We start from the raw sequence: 25,699 nt of genomic DNA on the forward strand, positions 1-25,699 counted from the left end.
TTTACCTTCTCTTTTCTATGTGTATGAAGGGAATTCCCCAAAATAATAATCAGCGTTAGCTAATACCCGTCCGCCAAGCCTAAACCCTACCCGCTGCGAAAACCTATGAGTCACTATCACCCTGGCTGTTGATCCGAACCACCGCGGAGCTGGCATTAGGGCCTGCATTCTCAACTGGAGGCATGGTACCCCACATCCCCTCTGATTCCGGTGGCTCCATCACCACAACTCCCCCATTGGTGAGTCCAAGTGCGAATTGATTAGGGTCGGATGGATGAGCAGCAATCACAGCTGGGTAGACCTTCGTGCTGTCAGACAACAGAATAATTAGTAATATGATGGTCAAGCAAATCGTATGTGTGTGTGTATTCGAGCGAGCGAGTGTATTTGTGCGTATAAAACCACTGGTAACCATATTACATGCCTGGGACTAGACATCACATATGCAGGAGTGCTTATCCGACATCTGATTCGGAGTGTAGAGGCAGTTAGAATGCATACACTTCCATCCTCAAAGCTTGCATAAATTGACTGGCTATCACATGAATAGGTAGCATCTGTGAGAGGACCAATCGATTCTCGTGGCACCCACTGTCGCAGCCAAAAAAATGAACAAATTAGTCACTTCATAAACAACTGCTACAAACCAAGCTCCAGCTAATTAATACAGAAAAGAAAGCCCAAGAGACCTGTTTAAGGCACTCCAACTTCGGTGCTTCATATATGGCTATTTGAGTTTCATGAGCAGCTAACACATGTATCTGATCTTGGTGAAACTGAACACGGGTCTGAGCATTAGGTGTAGGCACGCGACCAGTTGGAATCTGCAAGAACTTAGCAGCCTGGTTTCTCCATCCGTCAATGCTCCATGCACACAGCTGAAGTAGGAAAAATAAAATAGTTCATGTGACTCCACCCCAACAAGTTGAACTGTACGCAACCAAAGAAAAAAAATGAAAATGACACTTTCCAGCACAACCTGCCATATTAAAGTTGGGATGTGCTATCCACACACCCCTTTTTACTTCTCACACACCTCTTGTTAAATTCTGTCCTTTGATCTTCTTCAATTCATCCAATCCGATGGCACAAAATTAGAAGGGTGTATGAGAAGTAAAAAGGGGTGTGTGGATATCACACCCCTTAAAGTTATATATTTTATTGCCTACACACGCGCACGCAGAGGTAAGGCACGTTCCTCCTATCGTAGTGGTATAAGCATACCTGAGAATCAGCTCCTGCTGATACAAGAATATTTAGAACATTGGAAAATGCTAGGCCAGTAACTCTCCTTTGATGACCTTTGAGCTTGTTCTTGACCTGTGCAACAATAGAAACAAAATTACTATCTTAACACTGAATGTACTAACAAGTCTCGGTTCACCCTCAGTACCTCGTCAATTCGGACATTGTAGATTTGAATTGTAGAATCATCCATGCCCACTGCAATAATGTTGTTGTCCTGCGGATGGAAGGCAAGAAATGTTGCTGCAGGTGGTGAGGCAATAAAGGTAATCATCGTCTGCAATTTTAGGATGAAAACATGGGAGTTAATAAATTGAAAACATGATGCAAAATGATCAGGCGAATGATTACAATATGCATTCCAACTAATTGCACCTAATTAACAATCCAAATACACCGTTACCTTACAGTTCATCATATTATAAAGCGAAACCTTCCCTCCAGATGCCGATAGTGCATAAGAATCATTCTTTGAAATAGCAAGGCAATGGATAGGATCTTCAAGAGTTGTCTCGGGTACTTGATTGGTCATCACTATACCACTGGCAGGTTGCCATAACAGTGGTGGCACAGTGGTAGTTGCCTACAAAAACAAAAGCATTTTATACCAGAAAAGATTATAGAGAAATGTTCAAAGGACAAAGCGACTGATTGAAATGCTGCCTTAAAAACAAACCGTACTTTGCCCGAAACATTCTTCTCATCCTTCTGCCATTTCCAAAGTTTATGTACCCCAGTATTCGTCAATGCCAACATAGATGCTCCTGAATTTGCATATACTAACCGAACAATCTGAAATGGAGAACAAAACCATTTAAAGATGGGTTACAAAAACATAAAACAAGTACCACATTATTCCATCTCGCCAGTCTTAATGTACAATATACATGTTTTGCAATAATGACATTCTCAAAACACAAAGAAGCCTTAGTGCCTAGGCTGATGTTGAAACCCGTCTAGAGATGATTTTTAAGTACTACAACACAAATAGAATTTAGATCATGATAATCAAAAGGGTAAAATAGATACACATCAATCCAATATAACACCATTTAATCATTACAGAGTTACCATGACCCGAAAATCGCAAGCTGCTAATTTTCTTTAAGGGCTATGGTTCAAAAATTTTCAAATCTAATTAAATTTAAACTCGAATTTGTATGTTTTGCACAAAATAAAATAAAAAAGAACATGCTGTATCATGCAGAACATTCAAAAAGAAGCGAATTAATAAAACTTATAGGGCATGCTTTACAAATTCTATGACAGTAAGTACTAAACAACCAGGTGGCAGCCCTACAGGAAACCACAACTTGTGATTCCATGTTTAGAATAGCCACACGGATGAGTATTCTACAACCAAAAGTTACTCTTACCGCACTTAAACTTGCATACCTTAGCCACACAGATGAGTATTCTACAGCCAAAAGTTAGTCTTACCAATGCACTTAAACTTGCATACCCATCAGACAATTACCGACCTACCATACTTTAAAGGAATTGAGACCATCATGAAAGCTTGGTTATCAAATGATACTCACTCTATTTACCAACAGGCTATCAGGCAGCCATATGAAGCGAAGAAGAGACGGTTCATTAACTTCAGTTAGCTTCCAAGTTTTTGGTTTCTCTAGCTCCTCAGCAACCCTTACTTTGATGTTTGCAAAACTCCGGCCATCTCCGTTCTAAAAATGTTAAGAAGTCAATATTTGCAAACTTCCAAAAAGGATTACAGTTTAGCCTATATTAGAATCTAAAAAATGCTCAAAACATTAAGATATGTGAAGAATGTCCTGTAACAACTAACAACAGTGCTCTTTGAATAACTAAAAGAATGCAGCTTTTCAAAAGGACAAATTGTTCTATCTTAACAACTTATATCTCAGTTTCACACATGAAAGAGCAATCAAACTTTACCAGACTTCTAACTGCAACCGCGTTGTTTGTTCCATGAGCAGAACTGGAACCACCAGATGTTCCAATTATGGGTCCCTGCAGCATAGGCTATTCATTTTAAGGGTGTCACATTTTTTGTCACTTAATAAATCTGATAGAACAGCATACCTCCGTTGCAGTTCCTGAAGCCATCCGGGAGGCATCAACTGCACAATTCTCAATTGCACGTAAAATTCGAATGCCGTCGGCATTTGCAAGTACTTTAACACCATTCTCACTTGTTGAAACAGCTAGCATAGTTCCTTCCTTGTTAAATCGTAGACAAGGAGAAGCCTAACAGATGTTAAAGGTAAGTGTTGTTTCAACATTAACAATAACCTTGAAATATGACAGCAACACATGAAGATAGCCTATGTGGCCATTACCAGTAATCCACCCTCCGCATCAGTGGCATTCAAAAGGTTCACATTGTCCATGTCCCAATATTTGATTTGGGACTCATCACCAGCAGCCAAGAATCGGTTCTTCGTCGTGTCAAACTGCACAACGCCATGAGCTTGCTTCCCAAGCCCATTATATGTTCGCTTTACAGTCCCCTCATTTTCATTCCATTCCACAATGTATGATTCCCCTTCCTTATTAGTCCCACACGAGAAGAGCCTATGATAAAAATAAATAATGGGAATAATTAAGAAATAAAGTACCCAAGTTGAAGAATTTAAAAGATAAGAGAATTCAAACACTTGATGAAAAAAACAAAGATGATAAATTACCTTGTACCATCAGTACTATACACCATTCTTGTGCAAGAATGGCCTGGAGCATGGTAATCAACTCTAGAACCAACGTTATCATACAGCCATGCCTTAATTTTCCCATCAATGGCTGTTGCGAAGATGAACTGATGCAGAAAAAAAAAATAAAAAAAATAAAAAATAAAATAACATTCACTGAGTATTTACTAAAATAAAAAGATAACAACAGTTATGTTAGGGTAAATAACAGTTTCCGAACTGTCAACAACAGTATGAAAAAGACACTATAATGGTACAGTAATGAATGTAATAAGCATCAAGAAGCTATATGTTCATTAAAAGATCTTTTTTTGGTATGGAACAAAGATATGAGAACAGACAGTTTATAGAAACCACAAAAATGATTTACTAGCTTTAAAAATTTCCCTACACATACAAGTTTCCCTCCAACCTTGAGTAACAGTAAGGTTAACCAAATAAGTACCATTTACCTTAAAAACAAGACTTGCTCAATAAAACTAAGTTTTTGATACTTCTAATTATAAAGGTAAAATAAAGCAAATTAAAAGCAATAACTTCCACGAGTAAAAGCAGTGCTCATAACTAATAATAAGCACCTGAACGTTGTCCTTTATGTGTGCACACACAGAATAAACTGGTGCTTCATGACCTTCAAAGTTATATAGTTTATTGCCAGAGACAGCATCCCAGACCTGCATAGAAAGGAACCTTGATGACTGCAGGCCCTAGCCTTACCAATAGCAGTGAAGGAAAAAGCAATATAAACCAAACCTTAGTAGTCTTGTCCTCTCCGCAACTTATGATGCATAATTGTTTGTTTAGGTGAGTGAAAGCAAGATCACTAACATTACCAGCATGAGCATCAATCTGGAAGAATTGCAATTAAAAGGAAAATCAAATGAGCACATAAGTAATTACAGTCTTAACAAAAAACTGATAGCCGTACAATGCCAAGAAACCAACAGCCATCAATTTGGAATTGATGAGTCACTACAAACTAAAAAGAAAAATAGAGAATTACAACCTCTAGGTGGTTCCGTAAATCATCACCACCATGATAGGAATAAATGTGCACTACATGCTTCGAATGTGCAATACCTGAAACAGAAGTTGGGGAATAAGAAACAAAAACTACTTGTATTAACCTGATCAGTGAACTTCAACCATTTTCGACTAATTCATTAAGAAAAATTTTACCCATGACCAAAAACAGAAAGTTATTTTCTCATGAATAGAAAATATACACAAGTATTCTGTCAATATGAAAAATAAAATGGTAATGAGAAGACATGCCAACGTGGGAACCATCAGGACTCCAAATCACACGATTTACTGATGCAGTGTATTCATTTGCCAAAGACGCCTATCACAAAGACATGAAAACCAGCATCATATTAGTCTTATGGTTGGACCTTAGAACCATTAAGAAGTTTTGTACCAATAAAGAGTGGGAAAAGAACAAAAAAAAAAAAAAAAAAAACAAGCGAATTACACCTGTAAAGCCATTGAACACACAGAAAGATCCCAAATTTTGAAATTCCGAGAAACAAGCCTCTCCCTTCTGCCTACTTCCCAAATCGTTATGTCACCAATATTTGTTCCAACTGAAAGGTAGAACAGATAATAAAATTTAAATACGAAACCATACAACAATTAGACATTGACTGAAAAGGATAAGAGCAAAGAGAATAAATTCATTAAGCAGCAAGAGCAAACCAAGAAGCAGAGTGTGTTGCAGGGGATGAAATTCCAAGCTCTTGGCAGCTGAACCTAGAGTCAAATTGACAACAACAGTCTTTGGCAAGTCCTCAGAAGAGTGAGGGGTGTGGGCATGGATGTGGCCAGGATATGTGTGTGGAAAGATGTTAAGAGGCCTATTATTGACCTGCAAAGGCAAAAGGGAGGTCAGGTTTGGAGAAAGCCAGATTATTTAGTTCAAAAAGGTGTAACAAAAATATAGTAAAACAGTTAAGGCGCAAAGGACATAGCAACAATTTTAAGTATCACCAACTATACTGCACAGAGAAAAGGCACGGTCACAGTTAAGCTAGTTCCAGAATCTTATTTCAGTAAGAATAAGTGTGGAAAGAAAGAAAAAACAAATCAAACAGTAAGACAACAATATTCTCGCAAAAGAATAAAAAAACAAAAAAATTAAAAGAGACTACCAAATTAATCATAATGTGCTATAGACTAACCGAAATTTTGTGTAAAGTATAAGAATTATAAGCACATAAACATGCTGATAAAATACCTCATCTGATGTTCCCAACGCTCTTGATCTCTTGGACACATGTCCAGAATCTGCAGTTTGATGGTCCATTGCCGGGTTATTAGGAGAAGTCCTTGGGCGCTTTAGCAAAGATGCTACCATATCAAATAAATGCAAAAAGAATAGTAAAACTTAGTTGGAAAAGTGAAATTTGGATGAATTTAAATAAACAAAACCAAACGATGTGATGTAAGTTCCGATTCGGAAACAAGACAAAACAAGAATGATTGGCATATATCTCATGAGTGTAATTCATGCAAGCACTATTTAGTATTCAGTAACAAGTCTTAACATGTAAAAAAAACTTCTTACAGGCTAAAATATAAGTCAGGCAAACACGCATAATGAACATCATATAATCCTCTTAAAGAATTTCAACTACCAAGAACAAGGCCTTTTCCAACCATTTGGGGTGACTGCATCAATCACGATCCTCCATATTCCGACTTATCATGGGCATATTTTTATACAAGTCACTATCATATCTTTCTTAATTATCTCCAGATTCTCCACCCATACAAAATTGGTCTTCCTATTCCTCTTCTTCCTCTTAAAGAAATTCAACCAACAGAAAAAGCCATATGAATGGCAGTAATAGGCTGTACAACTATCTCAACACCGAAATAATCAACAAATCCCAAGTAAAATTCAAGGTTACTAAATGTCAGCAACAAAACTAAGCCAAATATGGGCCACCAATCAGTTTCACTCTTAACCCATGAATTCCACTTAGAAGATTGTTTGTTGGAAAACCTCTCTGCGTCAATCTTACTTCCTACGGTTTTCACTCATCCTCATGCGCTGGTTGTTAGTTCAGCAACACTACAACCAAGACCAACACAATGCCATATAGAGTTTTGAGTCCTTCATGTGTTCCCCCATGACTTCTAATACTTTTACAAACGGGTACTGTAAGCATTTAACAGACAGAATCAAAACAATTTAATTCAGATCCCAAGTGTTTTAAAAAACTAGTTTTAAGACTCGCATAGGCGGTTTATGGGGTGGGGTTATGAAAAAATGTCTCTGCCCAATGGGAGTGGACTAGAGACTAGCCTAAATGCCTAGGCTATCGCCTCAGGCGCCTAGGCAACCTGGGCATTTGAATTGTTTTGATAAAAAACAGCCCAAACCCAATACAACCTTGTTTTGGGCAGGGTTTTTATAAAATTCATGCTAATTTTGTGTTTCTGACTTAGTTTCTATTAGGTTATTATGACTTTATGATTTGAATTTCAGAAATAATAATAGTTCAAATATTTGATTGCTTGGCATGCTTGCTTGATTATTTTACAAAGTATTATTATATATAATATTAAGTATTATAATAATTTTAGGCACCGTGAGGCTATCACCTAGGCAAGGCTGTCCACGAAATGCCTTGGCTTTGCCTTTTAAAACATTGGATCCCACAGAGTCACTATTAATGGTGTTTGTTTTATCATCAAGAAGAGCTTGAATTTCTAGTGAGGCCATATTAAGTAAACTCCATCTAGTGTTGCCAAATCATTACGGTTTCGATTTACTAAATTAAGAGAAAACTGTATATGTTTGACATTTGCAAAGTCATGCCTACTTGTTGCCTTGTTCTAACAAAAATACAATGTAAATATCGAATTGTCTGTAATTCATACCAATCATTCCTTCAATAAGTATTCAAAAAAATTCTTAATTATCTTCAATGTCAAGTACTATATTGCTTGTGTAGATGTAAACTGTAGTTTGTAAATGTTTTTATTCCATTTTATCTTATATACCACTGCAAAACTGGTTCTTTTAATTAATCATATTACATCCATAATTTGTAATGTCTCCTCGTGATACAGCAATATCAGTAATTAAGCCACAAACATAGAATATTATACGGAAATAAGAAAATCAAATGCAATCATACATGTATTATTGGGAACTGTTAAACTGATTGGCCCAGAAGAAACTGTTTGGTATGGAGCCAAGGATGGGTTAGCCATCCAGCCAGGCAGAGATGCCAAAGGAGGTGCTGCAGGCTGAAAAGGCCGAAATCACAGTATGTTAGATAAACATACAAGTAAGAATTCCTACAAAACCTACTTCCAAAACCAAAGATATAATATGTTTACAAACTTACACCATGAGCACCTATTGGTAGAAAGCCACCTACTTTTGGAATGGATCCCATTAAAGGGTTAATTACAGGGGAAGTAGCACAAGCACCTGGTCCACAACTATGGTCCCAAAATAGAGTTTTTATGTCAGGGTTTTGCCTAGGATTATTGCAAAGATGGTGCTGCCAGTTTAAACTGCGACAAGCATAACAAAAAACAATATAAAAACAAAAAAAACAAAAAAACAGAAGAAAAAGAAATCACATTCCATGCATTAATTAAAGAAATAGCAAAGATAGATAAATATGGTTCAAATTACCTCTGATTGATCAATGTCCTCAGCCTTGACTTCTTAAAGTTGGGGAATTCAAGCTTATCATGGAAAATTGGATTTGCCTCAATTACCTTTTTCAGTTCTGCAAGCATTATAGCCCTGCCAGTCTTAGCATCACCATAGCTTGATAGTTGGTCATTCTCCCTGCGTTTAAAAAAAAGGAGGCTACTGTGAAAAACAAGAAAATATATAAAATACCCATTGGACAAACAACTAGGCAAACAAACACAAAAGAGAACTTTTAGAGCAAGCATACTTCAAAGTGGTCCACGGCACTGGTTGTTTTCTTCATTGTTCTATACACTTGTTGCTCTATGGTGTCTAGCAATTTAAATTTGGCACATACAGCATATTGAGATAAACAGACAACTTAAACTACTACATTCACAACTTCAGAACCTTATTGCCAACTGTCTCAGGTCAGTAACCTAGATTTGGCAATCTGTAACTGAAATCACTGATTCTCAATTATCTTTAACAGTCAATTTCAATGATTCAACTACAATTATTTCCTGATAATAGGAGTGCGCATGCTGTGAATGAAAAAATTCAAGGTACAAATAGGAGTGAATGTCATATTTTTAAGGAAACAGATTACAATTTGCAAATGATGAAATTTAAGAGTACGAAAGATACTTCCCGTCAGGACCTCATTTTTTTTGCAAAGGCAAACACTACACAATAGCCCCACTTTGTAAAAAATACGAAGAAAATTGTTACAAAATTAATCCATCTATAACAATCCAACAAACATATTATGAATGTGTAAACCCGTCGCATTGTACTCCAAAGTATGAAATTAACTTTCAACACTCCTTGATTGCCCATGGCTCATATTCAGTAACAAGCAATTGCCACATTGGCGCCACAAACCAAATCAATCATGAATCTAACAATAGCAACATTTTCATGTTCGTGACTTGTTTTACAAGAGCATGTATTTAACAATGAACATTAATTGGATGCCAAACACCAAATTAATCACACAAAAAAAAATACTCAAATCACCTGAAATTCTCCAATGTTAGAAGCATCGTTATTTCCTTGAAAATCTCTGGATTGACAGACGAGAATGCTTTCAAATCCTTCTGAAGAATCTCAACAGCTTTATCATTATCATGACTGCATTAAAGACAACGTTATTACTAAGACGCTTCAGTCTATACAAGTACTGCATCCAAAGAGGAAGAGAAAAAAAAAAAAAAAAAAAAAAAAAAGAGCTTACCTGTCAAGTGCCTCAAGGTATCTTTGTTTCCGAATCTCAAAGAAAATCTTCAATGAGTGTCTATTGTCCTCAACCTTAGTAAATCCTGACAAGTAGTTCTCCACCTCCTCCCAATCACCATTTGTCACAATTTCCTCAAGATACTTCATATTGAAGAAAAACCCGGACTCTTTCTCCAACCTTCATTCACACACAACCAAAAGCACCTCATTCAGTACAAACCAAACAATTCAAGTTGTATTTTCTCTGATTTTCCAAAGTAACAAAAAGAAAAGGTTTTTGTAACAAAAAGAAAAGGTTCAAAAACCTTCTTTTCTAATCCCCCTTAAATTTTATCAATTTTCTTGGCAACCAAGCAAAGCAAAAACCCGACCACCAACGAACAAATAAACATTCCTATGTACAAAAATTGAAAACGAAGAAGCTAAAGAAGAAGATCACTGACCTGTGAACAGTCTCCATGTATTTGTCTTCCTCCAAATACTGAAGAATTAGATAAACGAGCTCTCTCCTTGCCGCCATGGTTGTCGTCCCCTCCCCAATCAACTAATTACCACCAAAACAAAACAACACTACCAAAATTAGGGTTCTAAATTCTAATTCTCCCCAAGAAATTATAGTCCCCAATTCAATTCCTCAAATAATTCTCAGTTCCACCGAGCACCGTTTCAAGAATCACTAACACACATATAAGTTAACAGAGAGACACACAAATCCAAACACGCACTCAAATGTATACACACACATATATACATACATTAGTGAGTGGCTGTGCGTACGTACCTTCTTCCGGAAGAGTTGCAGATCAATCCTAGTGAGAGAAGGGGAGGTGGAAAAGGAGAAGAGAGAAAAAAGCAAGGTTTATGGAGGGTTGGGGTTTAGGATTTTTATAGGTGTGCGTGTGTCAGTGTGTGGCCTTTTGCGTTTTTGTCCTCTATTGCATTTTATACCGAAAAAGGTCATGTAAGAATCCTCTCGTAATCTGTCTTCTCCTTTCTCCCATCCAACTGGAACGATTGCAATTAAACAATGTCTTATGTTGATTTCTTTTACAACGACAAAATGATAAAAATAAAAAATAAATAAAAAGAAGTGTGAAAACAGAGGAGCAAAGGAAATGAGAGTAAGAGATGAGAAAATCCTACTCCCGTGTAAGAAGCGGGTCAGGCCACATTTCCTCTCTTTCAATATCGCTGGTGTCTGCCCTTATGTGGCATTTCAAAATCATTAATTTACCAAATTTTCAGATTATTTGTTAGCTTTTTTATTCATACAACTGTGTGTTAAGTAGTTTTCAATGCTAATCACGACACTAAGCATCACATAAATCTGTTTTTTAGTGTTTTAGTTACATCGGATTTTGCGGGCTTTAATTATTCTCTCTCTTATCATTTTTTTACTTTCAATGTAATGCCCTTGCAGGTAGCAAATGTTTTATCATGTTTATTTTGTCAAGGCTAATGCTAAAGAGACCATCTATTTAAATTATATTTTGTAAACTAGATGACGTGATTGTTGATGATTAGATTATTACTTAAATCCTGATTAACGTGTTTATTTCCTATTAATATCACATCACATGATTTTAAATTTAGTCTAAAAACTTGGTATACTTATATTCTTTTGCTAAATATATCCATTCGTGTCACATTTGCATTCTGACCAACTTTATTGACCGTTGACTAAGAATGCAAGTTGCAATGAAAATTTTAATAACGTCATTCTTTATTTCAACGAAAACTTTTGAAAAAAAAAAATGGATTCAGATGCATATAGACATTTCAAAAATTCCGAATTTCATGCCTAAATTTTTTTAATTTGCCAATTTTAGGTCCCGTTTGGTATTACTTTTTTTTCATCAAAAGTTGTTTCATTTTAATGTTAGCAATAAAAAAATGTTTGGTAAAAATAAAATATCCTACTTATTTAAAAAGCAATGACATCTAGACAACGGCTTTTACCGGTTACTTTTAAAGCTGATTTGATAAAATGCAGAGTTGAGCCTTTAAAGAATATCATCATTTCCTGTAATGTCCTCATTAGTTTTTTTTTAAATGACATTATTATCCTCTTACACAAATTTTATCCCTTGGAGAACAAAGTGATTGCCACCACCTACCAATACAAGCTAGTGTTCTAAAATCGGCTAGACGGTGGTCAGCCATCGGGATTAAGCCATGGATGGGAGGAAAATCAAGAAAGAGATTAGGTGGTGGCCAACCGCCGCAATTATCCATCTCAATTGACCCTAGTATGCCCCTCCATTCATTTCACATTAATGGTGGTACCCTAAGTAAGCATAAAATCTCTTACTTTGAGGGTGACTTCAGGTATCGTTTGGTATGCAGACGGGATGGGACGGAACAGAATAGGACAAGACAGGACGGAACGGAACGGAGCAGGAGCAAAGATGCCCTCGGATGGAAACAAGGAGGAAGATGAAGGAGACAGAGAGGTTATAATTTTGTGTTCCACAGATGTGGAACGAGTCGTTCCAGGGGGTGAGGCGGAACGAAAATTCATCCAAAACTCGTCCCATGGAACAGCTCATTCCACCCATTTTAGGTGCACCAAACGTGGGACGGAACCCTTGTCCCACTCCGTTCCATCCCGTCCCACGTACCAAACGATACCTCAAATCACAAATTCACGAACTAGGTTTCAGGCTCACACTCATGCCGATCCATCCACACACAAGCCCGGTTCAAGATAGTGTTCACCACTCTTAAATCAAAATCGAGTTCAGAGAAGGGAAGTAGTCTAAAACTTTGGAGAAAACCAGAAAGCTCTTTGGCAAAGCAAACACCAAACAATTGTGTTCTTCATCAAGCTCGTGAAGAATCAACATGTACAAGAAAAACGTGTCGATTCATCAACCACCAAAGCCGAAGCTTAACCACCATGTGAAGCAACTCGTAGTCTTGTTTCGTTCAGGATTAAACCTCGATGGACCTTAAGAAAACTTCCAGCCTAACTCAAGATCAAGTATTCATCACCCTCGAATCAAGTCCTATGCAAAGGGACTTCAAAGCATAGTGGTCAAAGTACATTCACTATGCCGAGGGACTTCAAAACACACTTTTTACACATGACAAGCACATGTATACGCAATGCCTTAAAGTGGGGGTCTTTTGTAGACACTTAAATTTTGGTGAATGAATGTTCGCAGCTGAAAATCAATATATCAGGGTTTGTTCTTAGATCTATATTAATTTCATGAGTTGAGTATGTTGTGTTCTTTTCAAGTGCAAATATAAGGATAGTATAATGGCACAAGTAAGGGTGTTGAACCACAGGGACTGATTAGAACTCTACAAATTACTAGCTTTATGTGAACCCTCACTAACAATGAAAATGAAAACTGAATTTAGATTTTTGTTTTGGAAGTTAAAGTAATTTAAAATGCAAGACAAGATAAAGATGAATGATAGATTGATTCAGAAACGATGCGAACAGAACTAGGGATATCGATTTCACCATTACAAGCCAACTCCGTGAAATTTAAGTCAAAACGCATTCAACTCTCCAATCTGCAACTAGGGTTCGTTTTACTTATTTATGGTCATTCATTTGATATGTAGTTGTGATCAAGTACACCTAATCTGCAACCTAGTTGTGATGTTCAACTTAGATTACCAATTAAGAATTCATTAAGAACAAGAAAACTTCAAAGAACCAAAGAAATCACATGGCAGGATGTATGCATAGCAGTTTCTTCATTCTTTCACATGTCCACCAAGATTAAGCATGATGCGTAGGTGATCAAACATTAATATTAACAAACAAATTATACTATAAAATCAGTGAATGAAACAAGAACAAAGATTGGTAATTTGAATACTTTAACTTAATAACATAGAGTAGTTTTGCAATGCTACATCGAAATCCCCAACTATGAACTTAATTACACAACATGATTACATAATATATAAATACCAAGAACAACATGACTGAAATTAAAGTTCATAGAAGAAACCCCATTGAAGCAATTATGATGTTGAACTTTTCCAAGAATAGCTCAGCTACGTGATTACTATGGTGGTTGCAGATGGTGAATGGAGAAAGGATTTTGTTTCTGGAAGAAAGGCCAAAGAAAGAGAAGAGAGAAAGCTATGGGTGTCCCCAAAGGGAAGCTTGTGTAAAAGTGACTGAAACTCTCAGTTTTAAGGTTAAGGAGGCTGCTATAGAATGCCAAGACATCCCAGTAATGGAGCATTTATTTCAAACGTTTTTTGTTGTTATTAGTCTTATAAAGAGCCATATTCATCACCATATTCAATTGTACACTTTGAATCTCTCTTTACATCAGAATCCTTATTCAATTCTCCACTTTCAGCACCATTTTGCCTTATTTATGCTTAAATGGCTCTAAAATACAATTAACTGCACATTAACACAAAATAGAGTAAAACGCAACCAGTTTAACTCAAAAATATCACAAAGAGACTAGGAATGGATGGTATAAATGTATGAAATATATGAGTTATCAAAGTATACAAAATTTTGTTCTTCAAGATATTTTTCAATTTGTTCTTGAATTTTTTTTCTTGAAAAAAAATTTAAGCATACCAATTACATACAAAAAAAATAAGAACGTACGAAATACGTACCAAGAAGAAATATAAAGTAACATATTAAATATGTACTAGGAAGAAGTATAAAGTGATGTGTCAAATACTTACCAAGAAGAAATATATGGTTAATCCAAAGCACCAAACACGTACCAAGAACATATAGGAAGGCATCCAAACAAATAGATGTACATTTTCTTCTACTAATAAATATGAATGAATTCAAGTGCACGTATCTAAAATACACATTAAAAACGCTAAATCATTGGCCAATATAAAAGGAAAAGGGTTTTTATCACAAATGGTCCCTAAGATTGATCAAACTCATCATTTTGGTCCCTCACTTTCAAAATCAATCAATGTTGTCCCTGACATTCACTGCCACACATCAATTTGGTCATTTTGTTAAGATTTCGTTACCTATTCTATTAGTTTGTATGTGGAACCTACAAATCCTATGAAATGGCGACACGTGGATTACACAAAATACGGATTTTTATCGCAAATGGTCCCTAACATTGATCCAACTGCTCATTTTTATCCCCGAGTTTCAAAAATCAATAAATTTGGTCCTTTATTTTCAATACCACATGTCAATTTAATCCGTCCGTTGAAGTTTCGTCAATATTTTTTGTCCCACTAATCCAATAATATGGCACCACATAGATTAACTATAAGAAACTATTTTTTTAAGATTTAAAACTAAAAGTAAAGTAAGAAACTAAACCAAAACTAAAAGAAACAAAAAAAAAGTCGTCATCGTCTTCATCATGGTATCTCAAAAAGAAAACGAAGGCAACATGACACTACTAAAGTACTTGGCCTCCTGAACTCGCACCTCAATTGGTTATAATCCTATCAAATTTGAATTGGATTCGGATTCGATTTTATCGAATTTAGATTGAGGTTTTTTTTTTTTTTTTTTTTCAATTGGGATGCAAGAAATGTCAGTGGAGAATACTCGTTTGTTGGTTCACTTTAAAAAAATAATTTCTTATAGTTAATCCAAGTAGAGCCATATGATTGGATTAGTGGGACCACATCAGCACACAAACGAAAAATATAGATGAAATTTTAGAGGAATGACTAAATTGATGTGCAGTAGTGAAAGTTAGGACCAAATTTATTGATTTTTGAAACCCAGGGACCAAAATGAGGAGTTTGATCAATGTCATGAACCATTTGCGATAAAAACTCTTATTTTGTGTAATCCAGATGTCACAATTTCATTGAATTTGTGGGTCCCACATACAAACTAACAGAATAGTTGGCGAAATCTTAACGGAATGACCAAATTGATGTACGGTAGTGAATGTCAAGGACGACATTGATTGATTTTGAAAGTGAGGGACCAAAATGATGAGTTTGATCAATCTCAATGATCGTTTATGATAAAAATTCAAAGAAAAATAGTGCTAAATTTCAATGGTTGGTATGATAGAAATTTCAATGATGGTACGATAGTAAATTCGTTTGCAAGCATTGGTGCAAGTAAGAGAATATATCACATCCCATGTGTAGTTTGAAAGAACTTTTATTGAAATTGAATCCAACGAAACCCCAGGGAAACTCCGAATACAGGCCTAGATCGTTTGTACAGACAGACTTTTGGGGTGCTAAGATCCAAAGTCGAGAGGGAAACAGCCCAGATCGTACGCTAAGGTCCGAGCTGTCGAGTGACGATTGCTCTATCTCTTAAGAAAGGCTATGAAGTGCTTCTAAATGGGGTGGAAAGAAACAACACCTTCTGATCAATGAAAGATCCATCTATGAATCTTGTTTGACATGTCATCCAAAAACTGATAGGTATATTAAATATAATGGAAAATTTGGTAATTTTTCATTATGAGAATGGCTACTTCCAATATATATGGCACTTAAATTGTAGAAAGAAAGTCTAAAAGACATGAATGTGGCCACTTAGTACTACAGTCTAGTAATATTTATCTCCACTTGTAAGTGAGAGGTCTTAAGTCCGATTTTCGCCAAAGATGAATTTAAACTCACATTATTATTGATGGCCTATTGTGAGGCTTGGCCCACTCCCCCAACTCCTTAGTATATAAATATCGTTTGGTAAAAAAAAAAATGGATGCTTATATTAACACCCCATGATCTTATGAATACACCCCAAGTTCAAAATTATTTTCTAAAATTCCAATTTTAGCCCTTTTATTTGTTGAAGACACCCCACCTTTTTACCACTACTACAAAAGTACCCATTAGTGTCGGTTTAAAAACTGACAAGAAACGTATAATACTGTCGGAAATTAAGCAAAATCCGACAGAAAATGGGTGGTGCGAATATAATAAGCAACAAAATTACATGCGTCAGGAAATGAATTTTCTGACAGAAAATACTCTAAAACCGACAGAAATTGTGTCGAATATAACCGACAGAGAATATATTAATAAAGAATAAATTAGAGTATTCTTTGTCGGATAAAACCGACAGAAAATACTAAAGTCGACACAAGTTCTGTCAGTTATAACCGACAGAATATATATTAATAATAAATAAAAAAATATACTGATGTGTCTCAGAGTTGTCTTGGGCAGAGTAGCACCCTCATCAGCAAGGAAGAAAGTTTCAAGGGATAAATGGTAAGCTGCAAACACTGCATACTAGACAACATGCTTGATCTTCTTTAGTTCTTCAACACAAGCACCCTTCAGCAGAACCTACAACAAAAACTGACAATATAAGAGATCACCCCACCAGGCTCTAAAAACCTTTTATGCTTTATCATAATGTAGATTATGAATAAATTACAATAAGCACAATTAAACAAACAGCAGAAACTCGAACTATAAAAGAAATGTATATGGAAAACATTACTGTGCAGCAAAGACGCCTTGGACACCCTTCGAAAAACATCGGGGTTTTCACTGGTTTCTTGTTAAACTGATTGGCTCCGCCTTGGACACCCTCACCTTGTAATAGTTGTGATACAAGAGCTCCAAAATGCCCCTGTACCACAGCTCTAAGTGGTTCCTTGTTACCCTCATTTTGTTTCTCCTTTGCAGGAGACATACTCGAAAGGCTACTGCTTGATGAAAACACTGCACCTAAGATGAACGTTTTCTTGTCCAATAAAAAGTAAGAAATATATCAGTTATAAGGAATTTAATGTTACAAAAAATTGTCATCAATTCTCAGAGAGAGTGAGAGAATCCAGTGGAAGGTGTCGATTTGGGAGAATGAGGAGATGTCCATTGGGAAACTGCGATTCAGGAAGACGACACCGAACATTTTCTTGACTCTGTTGTGATGAAAGAAGAGACTGGAGATGCTGACAATAAATGAGGAGAAAAGAGTAGGAGAAGGAAATGAGGGAAGGAGGAAGACACAGGCGCAAGGAAGAGATTTTATTCTGGAAAATTTCATTACTGTCGGTTAAAACTGACAGATTTTTTTTTAAAATATAAAATTGACAGAAACATTTTCATTACTATCGGTTCTAACCGACATAAAAAAAAGCAGCAAAAATCCCCCTAATATTCCCTCCCAAAATTTTAAATTCCCACCCCCCCCCAAAAAAAATTTTGTTATAATTTTAAAAAATAAAATAATAATTGTTTGGTTTAATAAATAAATAATATGTATTTAAATAGAAGACATTTTTAAAAATTAAATAAATAATTGTTTGGTGACACAGCCCGACCCGGAAAGTCCACTAGGATTCTGAATCGAGCTGTGCTGGTCGACACCCGGAAGGTGACGAAGCCATAAAATGTGATGATGTGTAAAGTGTGAATAAATTTAAACCTAAGAGTACCTATATACACAACTACGTGATGAGCGGGTATGGACCCATTTCACACGTGATACAGAGCATAAACAAGTACAGTGAACAAAGATAATAATTATACCATCAATATATGCCACCAGAACTGGGAGTGCCACATGTCCTCGTCAATACAGAACCATGCTACTAGAACCTGGAGGGGTGTAAAAACAAAAAGTGTGAGTGGTCAAAACAAACATTTTCAAAATTATTTCCATTATCAAAGGTAGTAACCCCTCGTCGTAAAACTCAAATAGTTTCCAACAAATCATACTACGTAGAAGTATGAAATCAAAAGTATACTAACAATAAACTCAGAAGTATAATACTACTCAGCATCTCATTAGCAATATAAATAATCATGTGCCTAATAAACCATATTAGCAAGCAAGCTGGAGTCACCTATAGTGACCTGTACGACTTATTCATATCTCATCACATATCTCATCATTCATGGCTAGCATATAAGTCGAAGTCACCTATAGTGACATGTACGACTTATTCATATCTCAGTAATATGTCAGTCGGATCCACCTCTTGTGGCCTGTACGGCTGAACCCATAGCACATCATATATCCCTACACACGAGTTGGAACCAACTATAGTGGTCAGTACGACAAGCTGGGTGTAAATAAATACGCTCAAGTTCTACGATCACATGAAGGATGTGCGAAGTATCGCAAGTCACCTGCGAGTCAGAACTACCTAATGTGGTACGTATGATAGGCTGGCACCTATCTTGGATTCAAGGTGAGCGTGTGGTGCGGGAGGTAAACGATCACGTGAAGGCTAGGCCTTACCACGGGCAGGAGCACTAACACCGAGGTACAGGTTTATGAGCTCTAATATATCTCAACACAATCATACTCACTACCATCATTATCATCAAAGTGTTGATAGGAGCATATTTATGCTACTTAGTTATGTTGTTTCCTTGCATTTAGTGAGTTAATTACTATTTATTTTAGTTTTTTAATCTGTTTTCGTATGTTTTTAGGTCCTAATGGCAAAAGGAGCAAGAAAGGGCATTTTGAAGCTAAATGGAGTAGTTTTTGGGCATGGATTAGATAGCTTAACTATGGAGCAAAGAGGATGGACGAAATTGAAGTCAAGAAGGGCTAGGAAAGGCTACAAATCTAGTGGATAAAGTCCTAATGCAAAGAAGATCAGGAAATAGCAAGAAATAAGGAACCTTATCCAACCTTATCTTATCCTATCCTAACCAACCTTATCCTTTCCTAACTCTAACATTATGCTATCCTATCTTATCCAAATTAGGTTAGGACTTAAATCTAGCTAATTTGAGAGGATTAATTACACATTTAAACACCTATTTCAGTTTCTAGAAGCCTTATCCATTTGTTTGCCGCATATGGACCATTCCTTGTAGGTTCAGGAGTTGCAATCCTTCCTCTACACCTATATCATGAGTCCTTATCCATTTTAGGTCCAGAAATCTACCCTTTATCCCTTCTAGAAGTCTAAATTCTGCCAAAAAATACCTAGTTTCTAGAAGCCCTTAATTTCTGGCGAAAATTCCCTATCCCTTTCCCGTTTGGTTTCTACAAAGACTTAACCCTTTTCCCATTGGATTGTGCAATCCTTTTCCTTCAGAAATTGTGCATAAATTAGCCTATAAATGCAACCCTATGCGGCACCATTCAATCCATCCATTCACTCATTCATTCATTCATACTTTCAACCACCCTCTACCCCAAATTCACACCACACCTCAAGAGCCTAAATTCACACAAATCCCCATTGTTGGCAACAAGGAAGGAAGGAGGAGCCACCTGGAGTGTTTCTAGGTGTATTCTATCTTTGTTTTTAATGTTTAAGTTTAATTATCTTTGTTTTGCGAACATGTGGAACTAACTTCTTTTTAGTTAGAGGTGAATTCGAAGCCATGATTATATGTTTTATATGAATTGATTACGTCCAGTTATTGTTTCTTAAGGCATGAATGTGATTTGTTTATCTAAGTTATTAAAACTTGTTTATGTATGTGAGTTAGGGGTCGACACTTAATTCGCATGCATGAATTTGATGCTAGAGTATAAGGGGGTCTCACATAATAGTTATTCACTTATATTCACAAGTAGTGGAGGTTGCTAGTCACAATCGTGTTAAGTAAATCTTTGGTATGAGTCTCATGCGTTTCATAGTGATGAATGCCTTGTCAACGCTTATGATTTTCACAAAACTTAATGACTTTTGATATGTATCTTTATTATGCGTTTCATATAGAGAACTTGAGAAAGATAATTTGGTTATGATGCGTATTCCATTTAATTCAATGAAATAAGGAAAATTTGATGGTTAGTTGTGCGATGCAATTAACTTAGGGCGTTGTCATTCATAGTCTAAAGGAATAATAACTGGAAATTGGTTCATATGCATATGTGTCATGTGTGGAGAAGGACCCTCTAGCTAGCGGATCACCCATAATTTTCCCTAATTTCGTCCAAGTTGTTTAGAGTCTTTATAATCTGTATGTTTTTACCTTAATTTCGTCCAAAATCCAATCCCCCTTTACTTTGTTGTGTCGAATTAGTTAGAATTTGTCCAAGTTGTGTTTTTAAGTGTTTTGAGTCAAGTTAAAAGTAATTTTCGTCTAAATCACCTTTAGAGTCTAGTTTGAGTCTTTTTTATTGTTTTGTGCTATTTTGAGTCTTTTTAGTTTGTTTTGAGTCTTATAAGTCTAGTTAAGTGTTTTTAAGTGTAGTTTTGTGTTTTTAAGTCAGTTTAGAGTAGATTAGCATCCCTTCTAATCCCCGGCCTAAAATGATCCCTACTTTCATAAACTACAATCATAAGGTTTTAATTTGAGTGTTAGAATATTTCACTTCAAGTGTACTTACCAGAATCTCACCTGAGCGTCCGCAATGTCATTTGGCACTTCAAAGCATTCACAATAATTAGATTCAGGTAATATACATATGAATATGCCATGATACAATCTAAACCCAAACATTTCATAGTGTTTCCAAATGTATATAATATAACATAGCGTGAAATGCATAATCTGTAACGCCCCACTTCCAAACTACTTAGTTTTGGGAATAATTATTGGTGATAAGCTCAACTAGACACTAGTTTAATTAACTATCACTACTTACGTTTCCTTACTTCAATTTCTCAATTGTTCATACATTGATTTATAACCAACATTTAACCACCAAGACATAGGGTTAAATCTCATGTTTTTCACTAGATTCCTTCGCATTGCTCATTTTCCCAAACAAAGCTTTTGCCTCGATTATTTAATGTCACTTATTATATGGCTGCATTTAACGTCTCATTAGACTGCCTACGTACCCTAAACAGGGATCAAGCCATTCGTAGTTCACAATAATTACTTCAAAACATTCATAGTAATCATAAGTAATAATCGATTTATAAACGTTTGTGGAATTATCAATCATATATATATATATATACACACACAATAGAAAGGAAAAGACCCACTCACCTGAGGTCCGTGCTACAACTCCCTAGCATGCATATCGAGACATCACAAACCAATGTTGCCAAGAGCAATTATCAAATCACGTCTCAAAGTTCTTATCGATAGAATACATAATTTACATAAAACACATCCCTACATAATTCACTTTGGAAGATCAACATCACGGATTCCCGATCTGTTACTTTCAAAGATTCACATTATGTTCCTAGAACCACGTCCTAATGTTTCATTAGGATCCAACGGTCGAATCTCCACCAATTGCCATAACCAAATGGCGGTCAACATTTTATTTTAAAAACTTACCAATCCAATTCGGGAAGATCCGTACGTCGGATTCCCAATCCGTAAGCTCCTACATTCTTCAAATATTACGTACTACAATGTAACAAAGTTTGGTGACAATCCAACAGTCAGATCGTCGATTCACATAAATACCTATTAACGTATTGTAGAGAATTTAGGTTCCAATGATCAACCTACGTCATTCAAATATCAAAACTGAATTCCAGACATTTAATAAAAATAGCATTGGCAGCCCACTAACCACGCGAAGTCACACGCGCCGCCACCGCCGGTGGCGGTCGGCCGCCCCCGCCGGTGGCGGTCGGCCGCCCCGACTCGCCGAAAAATTCAACTATTTCCAAAAATTACCAAAATTTACAGGAATGAAGATCTCAATGAATAGAGTAACGTTCATACCTGTGGACAAGGCCAATTAGGCCGGGAAGAGCTTTACTTTTGTTAAAACCCATCGAAAACCCTATATTTGGGCGTGTTCAATTCGACCTCCAAACTTGCTCCGACGCCTCCTGGCTTTGTTCCTAGGTTCCAAGGAAGTGTTTTGGTAGTGGTAATTGAAGGATATTGATTCACAATTAGTGAATCCCGAGTAATGTCTCACGGCACCCACCGCCGGTTTTTAGAACAATTTACCACCAAATTCCTCCTAATCTTGGGTGAAAATGGAGGAAGGGAGGTCAAGGGATGATATCCAGGTGGAGAATGGGTGAAATTTGTTGGATTACTTGGTGGAAATAACCCGGAATTAGAACCGGGTCGAAACCGGTTTTGGTCGTGGACGTGGGTATGGCTGACGGGAACAAGGAAATCCCCTCTCTTGATTGGTTGTCCACCCATTTCTCCTAATTGGTCATTTCCCCTTTTTATCTGATTGGTCCGCTCGTTCCTCCCTAATTTTCTAATTGGCTACATTTCCCACATGTTGGGATTTAATTTTCCTTTAAATCTAAAGTTTAGTGAAACAATTTCTAATGTCAGTAGTTATACCGTTATAATTTGGACTCGCAAACGGATTTCACCTATGCGTCTATAGCTTCAAAATCTAATCTAAAACATTAATTGTGACTTCGAACGGTCAACGGAAGTCAAACACCCTCACCTCAAAGGTTATTTTCGTAAAATCACGTATTAAAATTATAAAATCATCATTTTTAGGGATGGGCTATTACATTTGGTTTAATAGATAATAACCCTTGTAAAATATGCAATAAAGAAACAAAAAGATAATTGTACTATGAAAGTATAACATTAACTCTTAAGTGTTTATTTAATCTACTGTTTTGATGCGATACACATTCTATGAAACTTTTTTCAATGATCTAACCGTCAAACTTGTTTGTATACACTCCGAGATCGCACACGTAAAAAAATCATAAAAAACAAATTAGGTAACAAAACAAAACTTGTTTGTATGCATTGAATGAATTCGACTTCAATTTAAAATATTTACACTGGTGGATACCACAAGTCTATACTTGATGGAAGTATAATATTAACTCTAAATGATTGTTTAATCTACCATTTTGATGCGCTATGAATTCTATGAAAATTTTTTCAACTATCCAACCGTCAAACTTATTTGTACACACTTCGAGATTGCATACGTAAAAAATTGTAAAAAATAAACATTCAGAGATTAGGTAATGGAACAAAAGTTTTCGATGGTTATAAACGAAAAATCACAATTTAACGGTTATTTTAGCTCCGATTTTAATGATTTTTTTACAGCTACACTGCTTGACCCTATAAGAATGTAATGAATGAATTCGATCTTCAATTTAAAATATTCACACTAGTGGATAAATCTTATTTTATACTTAATGGAAGTATAACATTAACTCTTAAGTGTTTATTTAATCTACCGTTTTGACACGATACACATTCTACAAAAAAATTTCAATGATCTAACCGTCAAACTTGTTTGTACATAGATCGCATACGTAAAAAATAAACATTCATAGATTACATAACGGAACAAAAGTTTTCGATAGTTATAAACGAAAAATCACAATTTAATGGTTATTTTAGCTCCGATTTTGATGATTTTTTTTACAGTTTCACTCCTCAACCCTATAAGAATACATTGAACGAATTCGATCTTCAATTTAAAATATTTACATAGTGGATACCACAAAGTCTTATTTTATACTTGATGGGGAAGTATAATATTAACTCTAAGTGTTTGTTTAATTTACCATTTTGTTGCGATATGCATTCTACGAAACGTTTTTCAACGATCCAACCATCAACCTTGTTTGTACACACTCCGAGATCGCATAAATAAAATAACACAAAAAACAAACATTCAGAGATTAGGTAACGAAACAAAAGTTTTCGAAGGTTATAAACGAAAAATCACAATTTAACGGTTATTTTAGCTCTGATTTTGATGATTTTTTACAGCTACACTCCTTGACCTTATAAGAATGCAATGAATGAATTCGATCTTCAATTTAAAATATTGGATAAATCTTATTTTATACTTAATGGAAGTATAACATTAACTCTTAAGTATTTGTTAAATCTATCAATTTGATAGGATATGCATTCTACGAAACTAGTTTCGACGATCCAACCGTCAAATACGTTTGTATATACTCCGAGATAGCATGTGTAAAAAATTGCCAAAAAAAAAAAATATTTAGAGATTATTCTAGCGGCCGTCCAAAATTTTGCTTTGTTCGTGTCGGTTATATCCAACAGGGGCATGAGTGAAAAAAAAAAAATTAAACATGTGCTTATTTATTTATTTTTAATCAATATATCATTTTAAAATAATAAAATCAAACATGATAGAGTACACCAAATGTTCATGTGTGTTTATGTGCCAGACAATGTTCTTTGTGACGCATTGAAAAAAATTGTTTGACTTTCTTTGTATCTTGTTGCTTGCCTGTGAGGGAGCATAATCCTTATTACAAAAATGATTGAGCTTCAAATTGTAGTTTGTTGTAGCATCCCACATCGCCCAGGGGAGTGATCCTTAAATGTATATTCCCATCCCTACCTAGCACGAGGCTTTTTGGGAGCTCACTAGCTTCGGGTTCTGTAGGAACTCCGAAGTTAAGCGAGAAGGGGGCTAGAGCAACTTCATTATAGCATCCCACATCGCCTAGGGGAGTGATCCTTAAATGTATATTCTCATCCCTACCTAGCACGAGGCCTTTTGGGAGCTCACTAGCTTTGGGTTCTTTAGGAACTCCGAAGTTAAGCGAGAAGGGGGGTAGAGCAATCCCATGATAGGTGACCCACTGGGAAGTTGCTCGTGAGTTTCCAAAAACAAAACCGTGAGGGAATGGTACCCCTAAAATGGACAATATCGTCCTACGGTGGTGGAGCGGGCCCTAGAAGTGATCCGCCCCAGGCGGAGATGTGACGTCGACACACTTCCGGCCAGGGATTGGCTCTGATACCATATTGTCACATCTCGGCCCAGGACGGATCACTTCTCGGGCCCGCTCCACCACCGTAGCACGATATTGTCCGTTTTGGGCTTACCATTCCCTCACGGTTTTGTTTTTGGGAACTCAAGAGCAACTTCCCAGTAGGTCACCCATCATGGGATTGCTCTAGCCCCCTTCTCGCTTAACTTCGGAGTTCCTACGAAACCCGAAGCTAGTGAGCTCCCAAAAGGCCTCGTGCTAGGTAAGGATGAGAATATACATTTAGGGTGTGTTTGTTTGGGTTCACTAGCCCTCACTAGATTGGACTACATTAAAAATTAGTGTAGTCCCGTGTT

At 36.2% G+C, this 25,699-nt stretch overlaps 1 protein-coding gene across 1 annotated transcript; it reads right to left on the reverse strand.

Moving 5' to 3' along the window:
* Positions 1–103: 103 nt before the first annotated feature.
* Positions 104–10,730, reverse strand: LOC137740651 (topless-related protein 4-like). The gene is made up of 26 exons (XM_068480486.1): positions 10,616–10,730; positions 10,278–10,378; positions 9,833–10,012; positions 9,616–9,729; positions 8,593–8,751; positions 8,297–8,468; positions 8,084–8,195; positions 6,172–6,284; positions 5,634–5,802; positions 5,412–5,521; positions 5,211–5,280; positions 4,942–5,015; positions 4,689–4,784; positions 4,514–4,609; positions 3,915–4,042; positions 3,567–3,801; positions 3,310–3,474; positions 3,163–3,237; positions 2,787–2,930; positions 1,927–2,037; positions 1,649–1,828; positions 1,394–1,522; positions 1,225–1,320; positions 690–878; positions 425–591; positions 104–308 (listed from the first exon to the last, which is right to left on the reverse strand). Exons 2-26 carry the CDS (start codon positions 10,352–10,354, stop codon positions 104–106), a joined length of 3,366 nt encoding a protein of 1,121 aa, XP_068336587.1. The 5' UTR covers positions 10,355–10,378; positions 10,616–10,730.
* Positions 10,731–25,699: the final 14,969 nt, after the last annotated feature.

The sequence above is a fragment of the Pyrus communis genome, chromosome 7, assembly GCF_963583255.1.
Source record: "Pyrus communis chromosome 7, drPyrComm1.1, whole genome shotgun sequence".
In the NCBI taxonomy this organism is placed as follows: domain Eukaryota; kingdom Viridiplantae; phylum Streptophyta; class Magnoliopsida; order Rosales; family Rosaceae; genus Pyrus; species Pyrus communis.

Bases quoted from the DNA above. Each gene is read 5' to 3' on its own strand.
- LOC137740651 (XM_068480486.1), bottom strand. From the start codon at position 10,354: ATGGCGGCAAGGAGAGAGCTCGTTTATCTAATTCTTCAGTATTTGGAG. The intron at 9,730-9,832 runs GTAAGCTCTTTT...TCTTTAATGCAG, and splicing joins TACCTTGAGGCACTTGACAG to TCATGATAATGATAAAGCTG. The intron at 879-1,224 runs GTATGCTTATAC...TTCCTACTTCAG, and splicing joins CAGCAGGAGCTGATTCTCAG to CTGTGTGCATGGAGCATTGA.